Source organism: Alexandromys fortis, unplaced genomic scaffold (genome assembly GCF_014885135.2).
Source record: "Alexandromys fortis isolate MF-2015 unplaced genomic scaffold, M_Fortis_MF-2015_v1.1 scaffold_168, whole genome shotgun sequence".
Lineage (NCBI taxonomy): Eukaryota > Metazoa > Chordata > Mammalia > Rodentia > Cricetidae > Alexandromys > Alexandromys fortis.
The window spans coordinates 314,752-334,021 of record NW_026068058.1 but is presented as its reverse complement, the minus strand read 5'-3'; the positions used below and the strand labels follow the sequence as shown (position 1 = coordinate 334,021).

Sequence of the window (19,270 nt, the reverse complement as noted above, 5' to 3'; positions counted from 1 at the left end):
GTGTGGTGGGGCAAGATGACACACGGGTCTTAGATAGTCCTGATTATTCTCTGGACGTGGCGGAGGGCTGGAGCAGTCAGGATCGAAAGGAACGGAACCTTCTGGAGCTCCCCTGGAAGACTAACAGTGTTGCAAGGCAGTGCAGGCTCTGGGAGGACCACTGTGAGGATTAGTTGGCATGACTGGTCAGTGTGCCAATGGAAGAGGGTCCAGTGGGAAAGAGCTGCAGGCCTAGCCTGAGAGGCCCAGGCCGGGACTTGTCTTCCTGTTACCAGCCCAGCAGCAGGGATGTCTCTGGATTCTTTTTTTTAACCTGGGCACCTATATGAATCAAGAGGCCCAAGAACCAAAGGCAGGTTTGGCACAACTATCCTCCCTACCTCCCCACAATCCTCACATTCCTCTAAGACTTTAAGGGGAGGAGCAACACTTTGTCTAATCACAATAATATCCCTTGAGCTGTCAGACATCCTTCCAGACTGTGGGAAACTCTTCACCTTTCCTTAGATCCGGCAACTCCCATCCCAGCAACAGGGCCCAGGCTGATCACTGGTCACTCACGGTTCCCCTGCAGGTCACAACCTTGCCACATGTGATCACCAAGTTCAGTAGGCTAACAGGACAGAGCTGGCCAATATAAACCTCCTGGATTTGGTTTGGTCTTTGGTGCCAAGTAACACACAGCTGATTAAGCCAGCTCACAGATGTTCTGAAACCGCGTGGCTGTTTCTTGCCTATTTATTCCTTCCTCAAGCCAGCACTCAGACGACCCGGTCAGGTCACTGTGGAGACAGGGAAACTGCTTATGGTTCCGAGCACGGAGCTGCCCCTGACTCGCCAACCTGTGACAGCAGTTTCATACAGCTGTGGCCTTGCGGCCTCCTAGGTGGTGACAAAGGGATGGGAAGAGAGGGACAAAGGGCAAGGCACAAGAATGTCTGGTGTTTGCAGACTCTGTGGGAAGAGCTGCCGGGGAAGCCTCCCAAGGGCGGTGACCTGCTGAGGCCTCGCCAGAGATATGCACTGGGGATGGTGTGCATGTACGGCTTCATTTAGGACACTGAGCTGACTGGGATGGAGAGTCCAACTCAATTCTCAAATATCTAGACAAAAAACAAAAAACCTTATTATGTCTCTCATGCTTGCTTATCCTATGTTTTCCTATTGGGGTTCAAAACTATGGAAAAATGCAAATGAAGAGGAGGCATCAAAAGAAGAAAAATAGTTACTAGGAGAGTTGCTATCATGGGCACCGTGACGGGCGAGGTACTGAGTACACAAGGTAACAGTTTCCAGTCGCAGAGAGGACAGCAGATGCATGTAAACAGGTGAGCAGATATTCCCAAATGACGGCTCCTTCTGGCAAACTCCGTCTCCGAGAACCTCTGGGCCTCAGCGTGCTGCAGACAGTGCTCCTTCTATCCACTGCTCGGCCAACACTTAGAGTTCTCTACCTAACATCTTCTGGATTCTGGCCTCAGCCGCATCTGGCTTTGTCTATGCAGACAGGGACGGGCAGGATGAGCTGGCTCTGGGACACTGCCCCGGTGGACCCATGGTGCGAAGTATTTCCCACCTCCCTGGAGGAGGCTATTAGGGACCCATCCGTGTGACACTAGATATATATGTTCTTCCCTCTTAGCAGTTTGGATGCTGGCTTATACTGGGTCTCCGCCATTACACTCTCTGCTGAGGTGTCTTGAATCTTATTTATCTTTCTTTCCATGCTGCTTAGCATAAGGATGCATGATAAATACCTGGTAGTGCATGGGGGAGCCTGCTGGTTCTCCCATTCCTGCACTTAGGTATTAACATGGGCACGGTGATAGCCAAGTGCACTGTCAAAATAGCTAAGCCACAAACCGCACGCACAGCAGGGTGGCACTCACTCACTGGAGACGCCACTTTTAGTGTAGAGTGTGGCAGAGCTGCAGGCTTCGGGCTTTCGGAGACTCTAGCCATTCATCCCATTTTTTTTTTTTCAAGCTCATGATTTAATTTCTAAGTAGCAAATGTGGTTAATGAAGAACATTTTTGCTTTGGGCGCTGTGGTGCACTCCTTTAATCCCAGCACTCAGGAGGCAGAGGCAGGTGGGTCTCTATGAGTTCAAGGCCAGCCTGGTCTACACAGAGAGTTCCAGGGGGAGTCAGGGCTGTTTCACAGAGAAACCTTGTCTTGGGAAAAAAAATTTTTTTTTGCTTGCAGAAATAGGTCTACATTATTGTGGAAGATTTAATTTTTTCTTTGAAACAAACTATTTTTTTTTTTTAAATTTTGGGACAGGGTCTTGCTGTGTTGACTCAGCTCCTTGAATGCTGGGATTGTAGGTATGCACCACCATGCTCTGCTACCATGAAGCTTTTATAAACAAAATCTTTGATTCCCTGACATGTTACTTCTGGGTTTATTTTGCTTTTGTTTAATTTTTTGGTGAATTTGTGTGATGCTCGCATGTATGGGGTGTGCGTGTGTGTGTGTGTGTGTGTGTGCATGCATGTGCATGTGAGCACAGATGCTTGCAGGCATGTTTCCGAGGCACTGTCTCTTACTGCACTAGGAGCCTGCCATTTCAGTGAGTTCCTAGATCTGTGTCTCCGGCTCCCAACTATGTCTGGCCTTTCTGTGGGGGCTAAGGATGTACAGACTCTCATGCTTGCACCGGCCGCACAGCCAGCACGCCACCCTCTGAGGCGCAGCTCCCCAGGTCCTCGCTTCTTGTTTTTGAAGCCTTCACTGCCCATTTTTGGGAAATGTCTAGAATAAAACCATATTTTCAAAGACTTTGATATAACATGACAGAATAAATCCTAATTTGAAGACAGTTAACAAGCAGAAGAGGGAAAGATTCTGAAATTCTGGATGTCACTTAAAATATTAAAAGGTTAAATGCTCTCTCAGAAAATTTTAAAGTTTACTTTTTCACCTGAGAGCATGGGGCAGGAGTGGGGAAATTAATATGCAGAAAGGGCAAGGTGCAGCGAGGCCTGGCAATGGGTGGCTTTTTTCTGTCTGTCCTGCCAGTTTAAAGTCTCCAGCTGAAATTCTAAAATCAGTGATGTTCTACTGCCCCCTCGTGGCCAGGTTCATAAGGAGCTCAAGGAGATGGTTCCTGAAGAGAGAAGATGCAATCTTGAGTTCTCATTTAGAATGGTCACGTGCTTTGAATCAAATTGGTTCAAAAAGACCTCAGGTCTTAGAATGAAGATTATCATGACATTTATTTTTTCATCTGTGACATTTTCACCTTGACAGAGCCTCAACATAGAAAATTATCTTCAAAACCTGCTGGAGCATTCTCACACAAACTAGGAGAGCCCACAAACAACAAAGGCCTCTCTTCAGTATTCAATCTTTTCAATCTCATCCAAGTCTTCTGGGTCAAGCTGCTTAATATTGCTATCTGAAAGAACAAAGAGAAAGGAAGCAGTCTCAGCCCAGGTCCTGAAGGCAAGTTCATGCGAGCCAGCAAAAATAGTGACACCTTTGAAGATAACCCGTTTCTAACTAAGCAGGGTGTGGTGGCCTTTAATCCCAGCACTCAGGAGGCAGAGGCAGGTGGATCTTTGTGCGGCCAGCCAGGTCTACATAGTGAGTTCCAGGACAGCTAGGTCTACATAGTGAGACTCTGTCTCAACAAACAAACAAACAAACAAACAAACAAACAAACAAACAAACACACACACACACTTGCTCCTGTGACATTCTGTAGAGAAAGCCCAGGACAAGTGACACCTATCAAATAGCTGACCACATACAATAACACAGCACAGATAGACTGGATCGAGAATGTTCACGTCCAGATACTTGAGAAAGAGAGGCTATGCCGACAGTGAGAAAAGCTGGGGAGGACCACGCCTCCCCACTGTAGTTACTTAAGAGTTAACATGGCAGCGGTGGCCTGCATGGACCCTTATCTCCTAGCCACTCCAGGGAATGTAAGATGGGGTGCCTAAGCAATCCTTTAGAGGGTCAGTAGGAAGTGCATCAGTCAGCCTGAAATTCTACCCCAGATGTTCTATGAGTCCACTTCCTGGGGAGGGTATCACTGCTACCAACAAAGGCTCATCAGGAAAACGGCACTTACTGCCTTTCTGCCACGCTCCCCGCTCACATCTATGCTCTCCTGGGCTTGGAGTACTTTTGCTTGTTTGTTTCAAGACCAATTCTTACTATGTGGCTCTGCTTGTCCTGGAACTCACTATGCAGACCAGGCTGCCTCTGCCTCCCGAGTACTGGGATTAAAGGCGTGTGCCAGTACACTTGACTTTTGCTGGTGAGGGGTTACAACTACTGGGTGATATAATCCTTGAGGTTCCTGTGAGGGCATTCTGTCAGTTGTGGGGCCCAGTTGGCTAGCTGAGGCTGCTTGTTTAGGGGTGGGGCTGGGGAAGGGTTGCAAAGCTCAGAAGTCAGGACTTCTGAGAGTCAGAGACTGCGAGACAAGAGAAGGAGAAACTATGAAAGTGGAAATTGGGAGACAATAGATCCTAAAGGGGTTCATTACTTTGTGGTACTGCTCTATGGGGCATAAAATTCTACAGACTGCAGAGTGAGCTCATGTGACTTCTACTTGACACGTAGAACTTCTGCTTAACTACAAAGGAATTATGGCCCACGTTATGACTCTCATTCTATGAATTAGAAGCGATTCCCTCACGACCTCTGCTCCCACACAGCCCCTCGTTGCCCTCATGGCCGATATGAGCAAATCTGTGGGTCCCACTGCGCATGTGAAAGCCTGCTACTTACTGAAGTGGTCCTGTATTTTCATGAGCAGCGGCAGTTTATCCACTTCAATCATGTTGAAAGCGAGACCTTTTTTCCCAAAGCGTCCTGTCCGCCCTATACGGTGGAGGTAAGTCTCATAGTCTGGTTCTGCTGACTGGTTTATAGGAAGATCAAAATTCACAACGATGGTGACCTGCTTCACATCAATTCCTAGGAGAAGAAAGGCACTATGGTGTCTTGCAGTAATTTCTTCAGGACAAATCCACCAAGAACTGTATTTGCCAAAGGAATTCCCACAAGTGGGTCATAACACAGATCAGTCTGCTTGCACACTCGGTGCCTGTGCTGCTCGGTAAGGATGCTAAATCTGCGGAAATCTAAACAGGCGCAAGGCATGGGTGTGTATAGGTGAGTGGGGAAACGGAAGAGAGAGACCCTCGCCAAGCTCCTCCCAATTTGTGGCGCTAAGTGCCCTGCAGGCTCCTAGGTCCATGGTCTTCTCACCCATTATGGGGTGCAGCTCAACTCTACTCCATGACTGGGTTCGCATCAGGTCTTTTTCATCTCTTGCCCCAGCCGTTACCACCTCCACATTCCATTCCATGCTACAATGCTTTTCCCTCTGTCTCTTCTCCCACTTCTCTAAAGTTCACAGGATGGGCACCACAGCCATGTCCAGGGCACTTGGGCCACACCTAGAACATACACTCCTCCAGCCGTGCACAGGCTCACCTCATCCAGCTCCAGTTACACAGGCAGCCATTTTCCAAAGCCACTGTATTTCCTTACCCAGCTGAACTGTTCTCCTGGCTGGTGACGTGGCTCAGTGGTAGAGCTCCCACCTTACAAGCACAGGGCCCGGGGTTCAATACCAGCATTAAGAACTAAGCTGAACTACCTTCCTTCCTTCAATACTTTTCAACCCTCGTGCTGCCTAGGATACCTCTATGCTCTCTGGGCCTTCCAGCCCCACGCTGACAGGCTGCTCTCTCTGCTCCGAGCCTCCTATTGCCGCATGTAGCCAGCATCATGTGAGGCGGACACATAGCCACAGAGGCTACACACTATATGATGCAACTCAGGCATTAGTCTGAGACAGAGAAATACTGAAATCTCACCAACAGCTGCCAGAGGCAACGTGCTGGGAGGAGGTAGGGCAATGTTGGGGGGTGGCAGGCTCTGAGTTCACAGTGACACCCAACTCTCACATACCTCGAGCACAGACATTGGTTGTTATCAGAACTTTCTCTTTCCCGTCTCGGAACCTCTGGATGATGGATGCTCGCTGCTCCACCGTGAGTTCCCCGCTCAGCAAGGACACCTGGTGGCCGTCCTGCATCATTTCCACAGTCAGCCACTTGGCGTTGCGCCGGGTCTGGGAGAGACAGAACAGCAGCAGGTCAAAGCAGACTGGCTCTCCTGGGATGCTCATGGGTGTGGGGTGAAAGCTGCAGAGGGGTTTTGTTCCCCCTTCTCTAAGTCTCGCAAGAAGCCTTAGACTGTGGCATGGCACTCTCTGCAGTTCTAAGAATCATATTCTGTCAACCTGACCAAGCTTTGGCCTTCTTTTCCACAAACTGAAGCCAAAACCAAACCAACAAACACTACAAGAGTTCTTTGCAGGAGCCATGCAATTAACATCTTTACATACACAATAAAATAGCTCCCCCATTTCTGCTTCTTCATCTTCAGCATCGTTTTTGTTAATTGGAACAAAAAGAAAACAACTGCAAAGCCAAGACACTGCCAAGTTTCCATGGCTGTCCTGGGGCAGCAAAGACCAGCTGAAAGCAGGAGCCATGTCTCAACAACCTGCTCACAAGGCTTTGCATGTTCACATGGTAGGGACGAAAATAAAACATATGAATATGAAGTGTCAGAGAGGAAAAAGAAAACACCCCCCCCCCATAAAATAAGCAGTGGGACATCAGTATAAGTAACACCATGGACAGGGAAAGGCTACAGCAAACCTCAAGCCATGTGTGGATGTGTCGGCAGCAGGGCTTCTGAAAGGGACATTTATTTAAGATCCCATCCCATCAGTCAACCTTCCTAAGTTCTGCCCTGAAACTGGAGATTCTACTCAAAGTTGTTCTGCGGGTTAAACTGAACGTGGAGCCTGGCTAGATGGCATGTATTCCTAGTACCGTCTCCCCTCTGCTCGTGTGGGATCTGTCCATGGCAAAGACACAGGCAGCAGGCTTGCCTGGCAGAAGATGATGGCTTGGCCAATGGTGATGCCACCATAGATGTTACAAAGGGCTTGATACTTGTCTTTTCTGTTTTCACACAACACATAATACTGTCGGATGTTGTTTAGGGTCAGTTCCTCTTTTCGTAACTTGATAACATTGGGGTCAGGAATGATCCGTTCTGCAAACTGCCACACAGAGTCCTCGAAGGTCGCGGAGAAGAGGAGCATCTGGCATTCGGAGGGTAAGGCTCTGGAAGAGAAAGGAAGGTGGCCGTCACCCAGCTAGCAGGCTGTCGCCCTTCAGCTGCTCTGTGCACACTTGTAGCATATGTGGTGCCGTGTGCTGTGATCAGCTCCACCTTTACACAAGTCAAGCAGCCTGTCCCTATCTGCCACCAAGAATCTGCAAAAATAGATATGGAATGTGAATCTCAGAGCCAAGTTCAGACATGCAGTTGGGAGGGTCGGCAGTCACGCCCATCTCCTCCTACTGAAGTCAGTAGTCTCACACTGGCACACAGCTGAAGGGGATGGAGTGAACCACTTGTTTTAACAACCAGAAGAAGGGAATCAGAACAGGGGGTGGGGAGCAACCAACGCAAGTGCTCCAATTATTATACAGTATCCTCCTGAGCAGGAAATAGAAGGGGCCTTTTCAGAAGCCCCCTTCGACCACTAAATCTTGAGTTCTGACTCACTTACTTTACAACATAAACACATTAACTTACTGGTTAGAGGGTAGCAAGAGGGGAGTCTCTCTTGATCTCTGGCCATAGTGAATGGCTGGATCCCTCACTTCAGCAGATAAACACTTACTACCAGGAGACTAGTGCAAAAATTCCATATTTGGAGCTATGAGCCTTAATAGTAGGTGGAGATAAGTCTCGTGGCTAAAGGGAGTGAACCAAATGTAAGCATGCATACTTCCTGGTAACCTCTTCTCACCCGGACTGCCAGCAGCCGAGCTCTGCCATCTGGAAGGAGACCTGAACACCATACAGCTCTATTCCAATGCCCCCGTATGACAACCCCCCTAACGTAAAGCTTTCAAGGTACCGACCTTGAGAGCTGGCTACTGCAATTTTGTCTCTCAGATTATGGAAGAGCAGGCAAGTATTGGCAGAGAAGCAAGGTCAACCTTTGTGAAATGCAGATGCAGCAAACAAACCAGGTGAGCAGCCAGTTTAGACGATGTTGTAAACTCAGAATTGGAGTAGGTGGGCCATCTGTCTATGTGTTACTTTCATTGGTTAATATAAGAAACTGCCTTGGCTTTTTGATAGGGCAGAATTCAGATAGGTGGAGTAGACTGAACAGAATGCTGGGAGAAAGAAAGCAGAGTCAGGCAGACGCCATGATTCCCCTCCCAAGACGGACGCTGGCTAGACTCATGCCGGTAAGCCACGACCTCGTGGTGGCATACAGATTATTAGATATGTGAGAGTTAGCCAATAAGAGGCTAGAACCAATGGACCAGGCAGTGTTTAAATGAATACAGTTTCCGTGTAATTATTTCAGGAGTAAACTAGCTGGGGAGCTGGGATCCCAGCGGGAATGCAGCCCGCTGCTCCTTTTGCAACACAGAATAGACAAAATAGCAGCAACAATACCCTACAAAAATACTGAAATTAGTACCCTCAGTGAGGGAAGGTAGGTGAGGTGCTGCATCCAGAACACAAGAACAGGAAGTGGTGGAAAAGAACTAGAAAATACCACCAGTAGGATCCAGACAGGAAAAAGAAAGCCAGAGACAGCATTTTAACCTCAGACAGGGGAAGAGCACAACACACACAGATGAACACAGTACCTGGGGGAATGCGTTGAGACTTGGCGCTAGGGCCAGGGATCTAAGAGGTCAGTGTAGAGACGGACTTGTAAGCTTGAGAGAGAAAGGCAGTACCTCCAAACTTTTAAATGTGGCTTCCTCAAGGGCCGAGTGCTGCTGTGAAAACAGTAGCCCCTCAGTTACCTCAGCCATAGCACCCAAATGAGCATGCGTCACCGTGTTGTCCCTGGCATCCATTTCCATGACATGGAGTAGCTGCAGCCCAAGGCTTACAGCACACTGTCTTACTGTGGCCTGAGGCCCTGTCTGGGTTGTATAGCTGAACATGGGGATTGTGAAATAGGTTGCAACAATGAATTCAAAGGCAAACACGTCATGAACCTGTGGTGTTTCTAGCAGAGCTTGCCTGGGCTGCACAGTGCAACTTCACTGCAGTCTTGGCTCTTGTGCTGTGTTTGCCACTGAGGCCATACAAACAAACTATCAGCAAGTGCTGCTGGAGACACTTGGCTCAGACTGGTCACTACTGTATATAATGTACACTGTATGTGGATGAGGGCCCTACACAGCTTTCTGTTCTCACAGAGATATCTGCAGCGTGGTCTCAAGTCAGTATGCTGTAACTGCTGGGTGGTTTGACTTTAAAAACTGCTTAAGTTGCTGACTTCAGTTTCATGAAGAAAAAAAAATCATAACTGTGGCTTGGAATTAGAAAAAATTTCTAACAATTTCCAAAATGGTGTGAAACACATTTCCACTGCTTGTATTACTTACAAAAAGAGGTACTTCCAGCATTGGCAATTTAAACATAGCAACTCTAGAAAATACTGAATAAGCTTTGTTTCAGACAATATTTCATTCTTGATATAAAAGGCACACCTATCTCATTATGCAAATTTATCACTAATGATAAAATTATATGCTTACTAAAAACTTTTAAAATAAATCTATGACTTATTTTCAGTAAATGCTTGACATGTATACTTATTCCATGCACCTAGATATTATGCACAGAGCAAACACGGGTCTGCACCCGGTCCTCTGAGTATATATTACAGCTTTCAGCTTAATGTTTGTATGGAACTCCTGTGTGTGGGAACAAGTGGGTCTCTGACTCTGGTGCCTGCTCTTCTGTCTCTTTTCCTCCTGTTGGGTAGCCATGTCAACTTCGATATGAAAGTTTTTCTTCACCTTGTTGTATTTTATTGTGTTAAGCTTAGTTTCTAATGAGAGACAGAAAGGGAGTGGATCTGGAGGAGCAGGAAATGGGGAGGAACTTGGAGGAGTGATGGAAGGGGAAACCATATCAGGATATACTGTAAGAGAAAATAAAATAAAGGGTTGGGGGAGACCCGTTTATAGGCCTAAATAAAACATTCTGGGAGCAAAAACAAAGGCCAAAGAACTGGTAACAGAGGACACAGCTTTCGGTGTGAGAGTCGATTCTTCTAAATCTGTGTCAGACATGTAATCCCATGCTACACCAAATTCCAGCAACAAAAACATGCCCCCTGTTAAGCATGTTGGCTCACACCTGTAATCTCAGCATTTAGGAGGCTGAAGTAGTAGGATTGTCATGAGTTTGAGAATAAGCTGGATATAGATACTTAGTCCTAGATCAGCTCAGGCTACAGCAAAAAAAGTCTTTCTCAACACACACACACACACACACACACACACACAGTGTAAGATACTAAAATTTTAAAATGGAGATGATATCTATGAACTTTTCATAAAACAAAAGACAGGTTTGCTCACATCTCATTCAAACATAAACTAATGGTAGAGTGTAAATATAAATTCTGGCAAATTCTATTCATCCCACAAACTCCTTACCAAACGAACAAGAATGGTCCTAACAGCTACATGTCTTGCATACTTAGCACCTGACATCTTAAAAAGCACACAGTATCTGACCCTGATATTGAACCTTTCGTTCTCCAAGTTTGGGCCACTTTTCAGTTTAAAGTTTACACGCAGTTAAGATCTTTAGCTATGAGGACATGTGCTCACGTGGTGACAATACTTTTGGTGGCTCTGGAAAGATGTACAATGGGTGAAAGAGAGATGTCCTTCTCCAAACTGGAAACACAGAAGGAGAACAGAGAATGGGTCACCTGGAAACAGAAATAGCACCCTGCTTTAGTAACACATGTGTAATTATTTCCATTTTTAATGCTTCTTATTTGCAATGACTGTGTCCTACACTGGCTTTCTCAACAGTTGGTCATTCTATGAAAAGAAACAACTTCTGAGAATTTCCAAAACTTGCAGGCACAAGGTTTGATAATAAAAGTCAACAAACTCCAGTGAGAAATATCAGGATGCAGAGGTGGCAGGAGACCCAGTGGTAGGCTAAGGACAAGGTCTGGGAGAGCAGGGTGACACCAACCCTTTCAGCCACAGAAGCAGATGCTCACAGGGCTAATTATATATAAAGTCACCCCAGAAAACCGTTTTGTTTTCAATAAGCATCTGAAATTGGAGGAAGAATGGTTTTTAATACAGGATTCCTATGCAATAAATACCAGTCAAAAACCAGGTTTACAAGACAATAAAAACATGCCAAGACACATACAAGCAAAAAAACCAAACCATGAACTTCTTATATGCTTTAGAAAAGAGACCAGAAAATACAACCCAGCACATTAGGGAGATTACACAAGCGCCCAGGAACTGGGAGATGCAAGGCAGCCAGTGAACCAACAGCACAGCCATGATTCAACCACAGAGCAGGCCTGGACACCCCCACAGGCAGGAGAGGGAGACCCTGAGATACACAAGTCAGTGGATTAAAAGCATGATTTGAGGCCTCATGGTCTTTCCTCCATCCACTCTGGCATGTCTCCTACTGCTGTCCTCGCTAAACTCCTGCTGATGCAGTCTTGTCAGTGATGCTTTGTGGGTGTAGCTTTTGACATTACTAGGAAACACAGTATCACAGCAGACTACCTGTTCCTTGGACTCTTACAGCCTCTTCCCCCCTCTTCCTCAGCAATCTCTGAGCTTTAGATTTCTGTAGAGGTATCCAATGGGACTTGGCTCTACAACTACATTTTGATCAGCTGTGGTTTTCTATAATGCTTTCTGTCTGCTGCAAAGAGAAAGTTTCCTGGGGTGAGGACTACAGGTATCTGAGGGCTTCAGCCCTACACAAAGCACTACAGACAGCAAGCAATGCTGAGAGCAGGAGAACAGCCTTCCCCAGGGCAGAGTGCACCAATTGGTTGCTCAGTACCAAATGGTCAGCCCTGAAAACACACATACAGGTAACATTTCGCAGACCAAGCAGGTTTTACTAAGGAAGGTATGTACAAACATATAATATATGTATCTAACAACAATTAAAAATAGAGGCCATGGATTTGAAGGAGAGTAAAGAGGGGTACATGGATGGTTTGGAGGGAGGAAAGCAAAGGAGGAAATAATGTAATCAGATTATAATCTCAAATATAAAAGAAATAATTAAACACTTTAAACATAAAAGCATGATTTGACTATGAAGAAACCACTTGCATATGACACGCATGACAGAATGGTTAGGGAAAAGCTAAAAATCCTTACACAGGGATAATGCACAGGAAAAAGGCAATAGACAACAACTCTAGATGAAAACTGATACAATAAAAAATACTAACACAACCATGCTGGGCCCAGCAGTGAACAGTGCCTGTGTTCACACGCGTGTGCTTAGAAGGATATAAACGGTGTTGGCATAGTCAAACTCTTAGGATTTAAGCACTGAGAGGAAAGGGAATGGACAAGGGTTGTAGTTTAAAAGAATTCAGGCCTACTTTTTACACTGAGGAGACAAAGACTTTACATCAGGAAACAGTAAGATGAGCATATTATTTAAGATCTGAAGATCGACATCAGAAAGGACAGACATGTTCTCGGGGCTGAGCAGGTGCTGGGACTGTTGCTCTCATAATCAGACTTTCAAAAAAGTTGAATTTAAAATTGAGTAAATACTACTTTCTCCCCCTTGAGACTGGGTTTCTCTGTGGGTTTCTTCTGGCTATCCTGGAACTTGCTTTGTAAATCAAACTGGCCTCCATCTCACAGAGATCCACCTGCCTCTGCCTCCTGAGTGCTAGGATTAAAGGCGTGCGCCACCACCTTAACTTTATTAAGAAAGAAAGGAACAAAAAAGAGCAATGCGGATTCTTAACTTCCCTCTCCAAATCTCAATGCAGTAAGTGTGAGAAGGCCCAGAACTGTGTTACTGGAAGCCCTTCGGGTGATTTGGCAGAGAAATCGGGGGAAACAGATGATTCACTGACAACTTAGAAGCAGGGCCAGACCTGCTCCAGCACCACCTTTCTATTCTAGCTCATTAGCCTCCAGCAGCCTTCAGCAGATTCCAATTAGCAACACTCGGTGCGATCCAAGACACACACTTCACCTGTAGCCCGCACTCCAACAAAAGTACGGCAGAGGGGCACACCACAGGGTGAAGGCAGGCACTGTAGCAGTCTGAGGGGTCCCTGAGCTGTTGAAAACCCAAGGTCACTCCGAAGGTGAAGATGGCAAGAAATGAAGCAATGGAAGTGATTAGGAAGGTCAGACAAACAAAACTGATCATTTTGCCTGAAAATCCAGGAGGAACGGATGAACGTGAAGATTACCTTTGGATACGAATACTCTGATCTGAGAATCCTTGGGTGTCAATCATCACATCTGCTTCATCCAGGACAAATACACGGATCTTAGTCAAATCAATCAATTTTCGCTTGAAACACCAATCTAGGACAGTCCCAGGAGTACCAATTATAATCTGTTTGGTGACTTCAGTGCCCCTAGGAACTGTGGAGAAAAGGGTTTTAAGTGTTCCTGTAGATACAAACAGCTCAGCTCACTGTCACAGGGCACAGGCCAGGGTGATATGATATAGTGCTTGGTGGTGAGAGAAATACAGCAGCATTTCCCAAGTGCAAACCCCGAGGGGCATGGATGCATTTAGATGCTGCAGAATTTTAGGATGGGTTCCAGAGTTCTAAGGTTATTGTAATAATAGTCCTATATATTTGATGGTGCTCCATGGTCATTTAAAAAGCTATGCTTTGATAAAATGAATACTGGGACATTCTGTAGGCCCAGCCATTCAGAAAGCTGAAGTGAGGTGATCTCTTGCTCACATAAGTTCAAGACCGACCGGTCTGGGCAACACAGTGAGACAATGTCTCAAAAAACCCAAAACCAAAACAAAATAAAACAACAACCCAACCCCTCCCCAATGAAACAAAAACCAACCAAACAACAACAAAAACAAAATCAAAGGCAAACAAACAAAAGCACATTCCACATTTCTATTGTCCCAGGGGACTAATGGAATGGCTAAGGGGACACTGGTTTGGTGTGGCAGTACAGGAAAAGATGCCAGTTGTTCTGGAGACTGCAGTAGGGGTGACACTCACAGCCAGTCTGTCACTGCATGAACTGAGAGACCCTATTCTGCTACAGGAACTGGGGGACACTCAGGGTGAGAGCACTTAGCTAGCATGCCTGTGGCCCAGTGTCTATCTCCAGCACCCCAAATCAAAACCAAACCCTCCAAACAACAAAGCCTGTCCAAATGGGAATTAACAAAAATATTCAGTAATAATCTAGATGCAAAAAACACGGGATGCTGGGAAGCCAGTTGGAGGGTGGTGTGACGGGCTTCTGGGTTGTGAGCACACAAGGAAACAACCATGCAGATGATGCATGCGCATGGGCTCAAGGGAGAGCAAAGACTAGCTCCTGTCCCCTCCTGGGGCAAAGCAGGGCAGACTTCCATCTCCTCATCTTCGTCCTTTAACGTCTCAGTTTCCATGATAAGCATGTAGAATTTTAGTAAAAAATCTCCAATAAAACTTGTTTGGCACAAAACCATCAAGTCTCAAAAAGCAGACCATAAAAACAGCATCCTCTTACAAAATGTGAACTTGTTTGCTGTGCCCTCATTTTACGCCAGGCTGCACCAGTGCTTAAGCCTGGACTGCTTCATTGAGAGATATTTCCCCCACTTCAGAGGTGAGAAAGCAGAGGAGCTAGGTGTGAAGCCAGGATTTAACAAGTAGCCAAGACAGGCTGACTGGTACATACTTCGATTTCCTCGAATGGCATACATGACTTCAACATCCACACAGAATTTCCCCATCCTTTCAACCACACGGCCAGTCTGTAGAGCCAGTTCATAGGTGGGAGCCAGGCAGAGGCACTGTGAGACAGAAGAGGGGAGGGGGCAGGTTCATACAAACCACTGTTCACATTGGAACCACAGTTAAAAGTTGTCACAGAAATAGCACTGAAGATTCTAGCTCATGAGACATTTTAAATCGAATACAATTTGGCAGTTGATAAGTAGCTGATGGGTTTGAGGTGAATACTAGGGGCATTGGAGCTGAAGGGAAAAGAAATGGTTACTTTATATACTTCTCTCTATGGGGCTATTTAGAAACGCAAGTTACTGGTCACTGTCTTTTGATGGAGAGAGAAAGGGATGCAGCGAGCTGGGAGTCCATGAAGAAGGCATGACGAACCACAGCATACAATACCTATCACCTTCTACTCCTAAGAGTCTGCCTGTTCTGGCATGATCTGCTTTTAATCCATATTATAGATGCATAATCCTGCCAGGATAATATTCCCCTCCTATGCCCATTTGCTATGCCCTCCCATAGAAATGGCGACTGTTGAGTGAAGACGCCAGTGGAAGAAACTGATGATATTTAAAGTGTTCATGTTCAGGGTCTATGGTAGAGAAGGTAACTACCAAAGCACTGAAATAGTTTCCACACACATTTTCAAAACAAGGGCTCAAACATGGCCCTCTTGAATAATTTAATGGATACTAAAATCAATAACCTTATGTGGAAAGCACACTCCCTGGGCGTGGCCTCCATCACACGCACCTACAATTTATAGGAATCGCTGGCGGAGGAAGGCTTTTTATCACATGTGGGAAGTCCATGAAAGAACTTTCTGGTGCCCTTTGGAGGAAAAAGGGAAACAGTACCAGATTTCTTTTTTGTGAAAAAGAAATGAGGCCAGAACTATGAGCTGGGTGCCTCAGCCAGGCACTGTGATGATAGGAAGACACGCTGAGAAATGAGGGAATTGTATGCCTTTCTGACCCTACAGCTAAGCAGTGCCATCACTACATGCCTACTTAAAACCAAGCATCGTGCTAAAAGGGTAGGTGACTTTAGGAGGAGAACACATACTTACTCAGTTATCATCCAATGCTTAATCAACTGCCCCTACGATCCAGGCACTGCGTGGGTGTGGGGAGTCCAGCATGAACTGGTCAATGAGCAGCCATGTCTTTAGAGAGATGGCTTTACAGGAAGGAAACAGATGCTGGGAAACGGACACTCAGCGGTGGTGAGCCTGGGACTGGAGGCAGCTGGACTCTAGGGCTGGGGCTGGGCATCCCCATACTCTACCCAGGGCGCTAGGATTTTAGGAAGGAACCCCTAGTCTTCATTTTCCTGCAGTGACCCTAATATTTGCGGACAGACCCGGCACTGCTGAAACGTTGCTGGCATGGCAGTCGCAGTGATTCCACCACCGCCCTTCCTTACCTGTGGGAACAGCTCCATGGCATTCACTCTGCTGAGCATCGCTAAGACAAAGGCAGCTGTTTTCCCCGTTCCAGACTGGCTCTGTGCTATGAGGTTCTGGGGACTGTGAAACTGAGGAGAGGACTGGGTATAAACTGAGCACAATATCCGGGGTATAAATAGAAGAGACCAAAACCAACTTGGAAGACCACTACCCTGTAAACTCACGGGTGTGCGAGCATCATCGGGAGGGCCATCTCTTGGATTTTGGATGGTCTTTTAAATCCCATTGCATAAATCCCTTTTAGTAACTCTTCCTTTCTGTAAAATAATAAACAGATGGATACATAGGTAGCTAAATAAATTCCCAGACATGCAAAGCCTCTGTGGTCAGCGTGTACCACATTCGGAAGTGTACACTTGCAAGGTACACTTCTGAGGGAAGCCACTTTGCAGCTGAGCACTGGGACTGTTCTCTGACATGGTGCCTGATAGAAGCAACTTAAGGAGGATTTATTTTAGCTCATGGTTTGAGAAAGGGTAGAGTCCTCCACTGTGGTAGGGGAGGGCATAATGGTGAAAGAGTCAGGTTGCTGCTCTGTGTGCTGCCGCTTGGCCGGCTTTCTCCTGCCCTACCTGTTCCTCAGAGACTCCAGCCCACGAGACAGTGCCGCCCACAAGCAGGATGCTCTTTCCTCCTCAGCTCAACACCTTGAGTTATAGCTTAATGGCATGTAATAGTATACAATCTATTTGACTACAGCATACTAGAGAATAAAGGGGATTCTGGTGGTTTTAGTGCCAGCATCCTAGTTAGTGCTTGCTGACATGAGCTTCTTAGGCACTAAGAGTTGAGATACTCACAGTGTAGCTAACACGAGCCTTCTTAATCACTAAGAGTCAAGGTACTTACAGCCATAGCTAACACGAGCCTTCTTAATCACTAAGAGTTAAGATACTCACAGCTGTAGCTAACACGAGCCTTCTTAATCACTAAGAGTCAAGGTACTCACAGCCGTAGTTCTTCAAAGGTTTTCACCGAGTAGAGTGGTGAGCTGGGATCCTTTTGCAAGACTTCCACTCGATGGCTGGATTCTACTAAGGACTGACGGATTAATTTGTTTAAGAGTGAACTGGCTGCCAAATCCACTAGAAAAGCAAAAATAAAAAAAGGCATCAAACCTCCTGAATGGCATCTAATTAACCGCTTTCTCCCACACAGTAAAGTATACAAAAACAACTACAGCTTAGGCTCATCTTTCTTCTAAGGAAAGTTGTAGAAGGAATCCCATAGCACCGAGAATTCCCTCTTTTACAAAAATCCAGTTTCTTATACCCTGTTGCACCAACCCCTGACCTTGAGCATGACCTTGAGCAAACCAACATCGAATCATGACAGGACCGAATAATTCTTCCTTGCAAAACTGAATATCCTTAACCCACTCCTTGCAGTTTTCATCTTGTCTAAAGAAATACACCCCTCCTATCTTAGTATTTTTGTCTGATAGTATTCATTCAAAAATAAAGCAAAGACAGTGCTTTCCCAATGCAATCCTATTCATTAACATTCCTGAAGTGATGATAAACCGAGCAACGCCAGAAAGTGCGTGCAAACAAACGTCTCTTACCTACATCGTCTTCTTCATCTTCCTCTTCAGCGTTAAGCGAGCCGTCTAAAATGGCAAAAGAGAAACAATGACTGTAAAGAAAAACGTTGAAAAGAAATACAGTGGACTCTTAAAATTTCTCACCGGTTTTATAGTGTATGCAGACAGAGTCACCTCCAGGGAGATAAAGTGATTGGGAAGGTAGGGGACGGTTGTGCATGCAAAATTAAAGGAGCCGAAGCTGTTTCAACTGGCAGATACTGGGGGAAAGCAAAAATGTTTAATTGAGCGAGTCTACTTTAGCCTAACATCACTCACCTATGTTTGGGACTGTGGTACTTCTAATACCACGGAGGTTCTTTCTGGGGTGGACGAGATTTGAAAACTATTGAAAGGCACAAATTTCAACCAATGTTAGGAAGCAGGACATCAAGCAGCAAGCCTGGTGCTATCCCTACAGCAGCGGGAGGGAAGACCACCCCAACCAAATAGCTTCCTTTGCAATGTTAAGGATTAACGATTTCATCAGTCTGGCCACTGAACGAATTATCCTACAAAAGGACGTGAGTTTCCAGTCTCTTCTGGAGCTCTCTTAGTCTGAATATGGGCAGTACCTGGATGAACACAACACCTACAAGGGAAAGGTGGCTACGAAGAAGGGAAACCTGCTAAATGGTGAAAATCAGGAGAGGAGAAAACTCAGCAGTGCTAGGACCAGCAGCTGTGTTCTCTATCTGTATTTCCAGGGGTCTTTGCCCTTTCAAACCCAAGGTCTGCCCTTCCTCTGGGAGGGTCCTTTCCCGTGGTCCTTCCACCCCTGCCCACACCCCCCCCATCACCTGACACCCCACTCCAAACGCCAGAGGGACGCTCCCCCTCCCAGGGGACTTCCCTCGGGATTCCTTGTTCTAGCTCCCGCCCGTGGGCCCTCCCCTGCTCAGCGGCGGTTACGTGGCTGTTCAGCCGCTCGTTCTCTGCCGCCCCAGCGTCGCCTCCCCAAAGTAACGACGCCATAGCTGTGGTCTCCGCTCTCGCCCCCGGCACGTGCTGCCGCCCCCGCGCGGGGGAAGCGCCGGCTCGGCTCAGTGGCCAATGGTTAGGCTTCGGGACCGGCGTCCGCCTCGCGACCACCCGTGGCGCGGCGCACTGCGCAGGCGCGGGCCCAGCGCGGGGCGGGCGGGGGGGAGAGCGAGGTGCGGGGCGCAGCCGTGCGGGGCACCCGCGAGCTTTCCGTTTGGCCAGCCGGCCATGGGCACAGCAGAGAGAAACTGAGCACGGAGGCGGTACCCGCACCGCGCTGCAGGCTCTCGTGCTGGTGTCTCCCGGGACAGCTCCGCCTGGTCATCAAAGGTGTGAGATTGCACAGGGTAGCGGAGGAACAGAGGGATTTGACTGGAGGTTCGGAAA

At 46.8% G+C, this 19,270-nt stretch overlaps 1 protein-coding gene across 2 annotated transcripts; it reads right to left on the bottom strand.

Annotated features, from left to right (window-relative positions):
- Positions 1-3,222: 3,222 nt before the first annotated feature.
- Positions 3,223-18,992, bottom strand: Ddx25 (DEAD-box helicase 25). 2 transcript variants are annotated; one of them, XM_050120038.1, is made up of 12 exons: positions 18,815-18,992; positions 18,182-18,248; positions 17,885-17,929; positions 17,270-17,405; positions 16,485-16,577; positions 16,278-16,380; positions 14,797-14,911; positions 13,338-13,515; positions 6,936-7,173; positions 5,942-6,104; positions 4,751-4,939; positions 3,223-3,401 (listed from the first exon to the last, which is right to left on the bottom strand). In XM_050120038.1, exons 1-12 carry the CDS (start codon positions 18,875-18,877, stop codon positions 3,340-3,342), a joined length of 1,452 nt encoding a protein of 483 aa, XP_049975995.1. In that variant the 5' UTR covers positions 18,878-18,992; the 3' UTR covers positions 3,223-3,339. The 2 variants fall into 2 exon arrangements, with proteins under 2 accessions (XP_049975995.1, XP_049975996.1); XM_050120039.1 differs by having other exon boundaries at positions 3,224-3,401; positions 18,182-18,225; positions 18,815-18,861.
- Between the last annotated feature and the right edge of the window lie 278 nt (positions 18,993-19,270).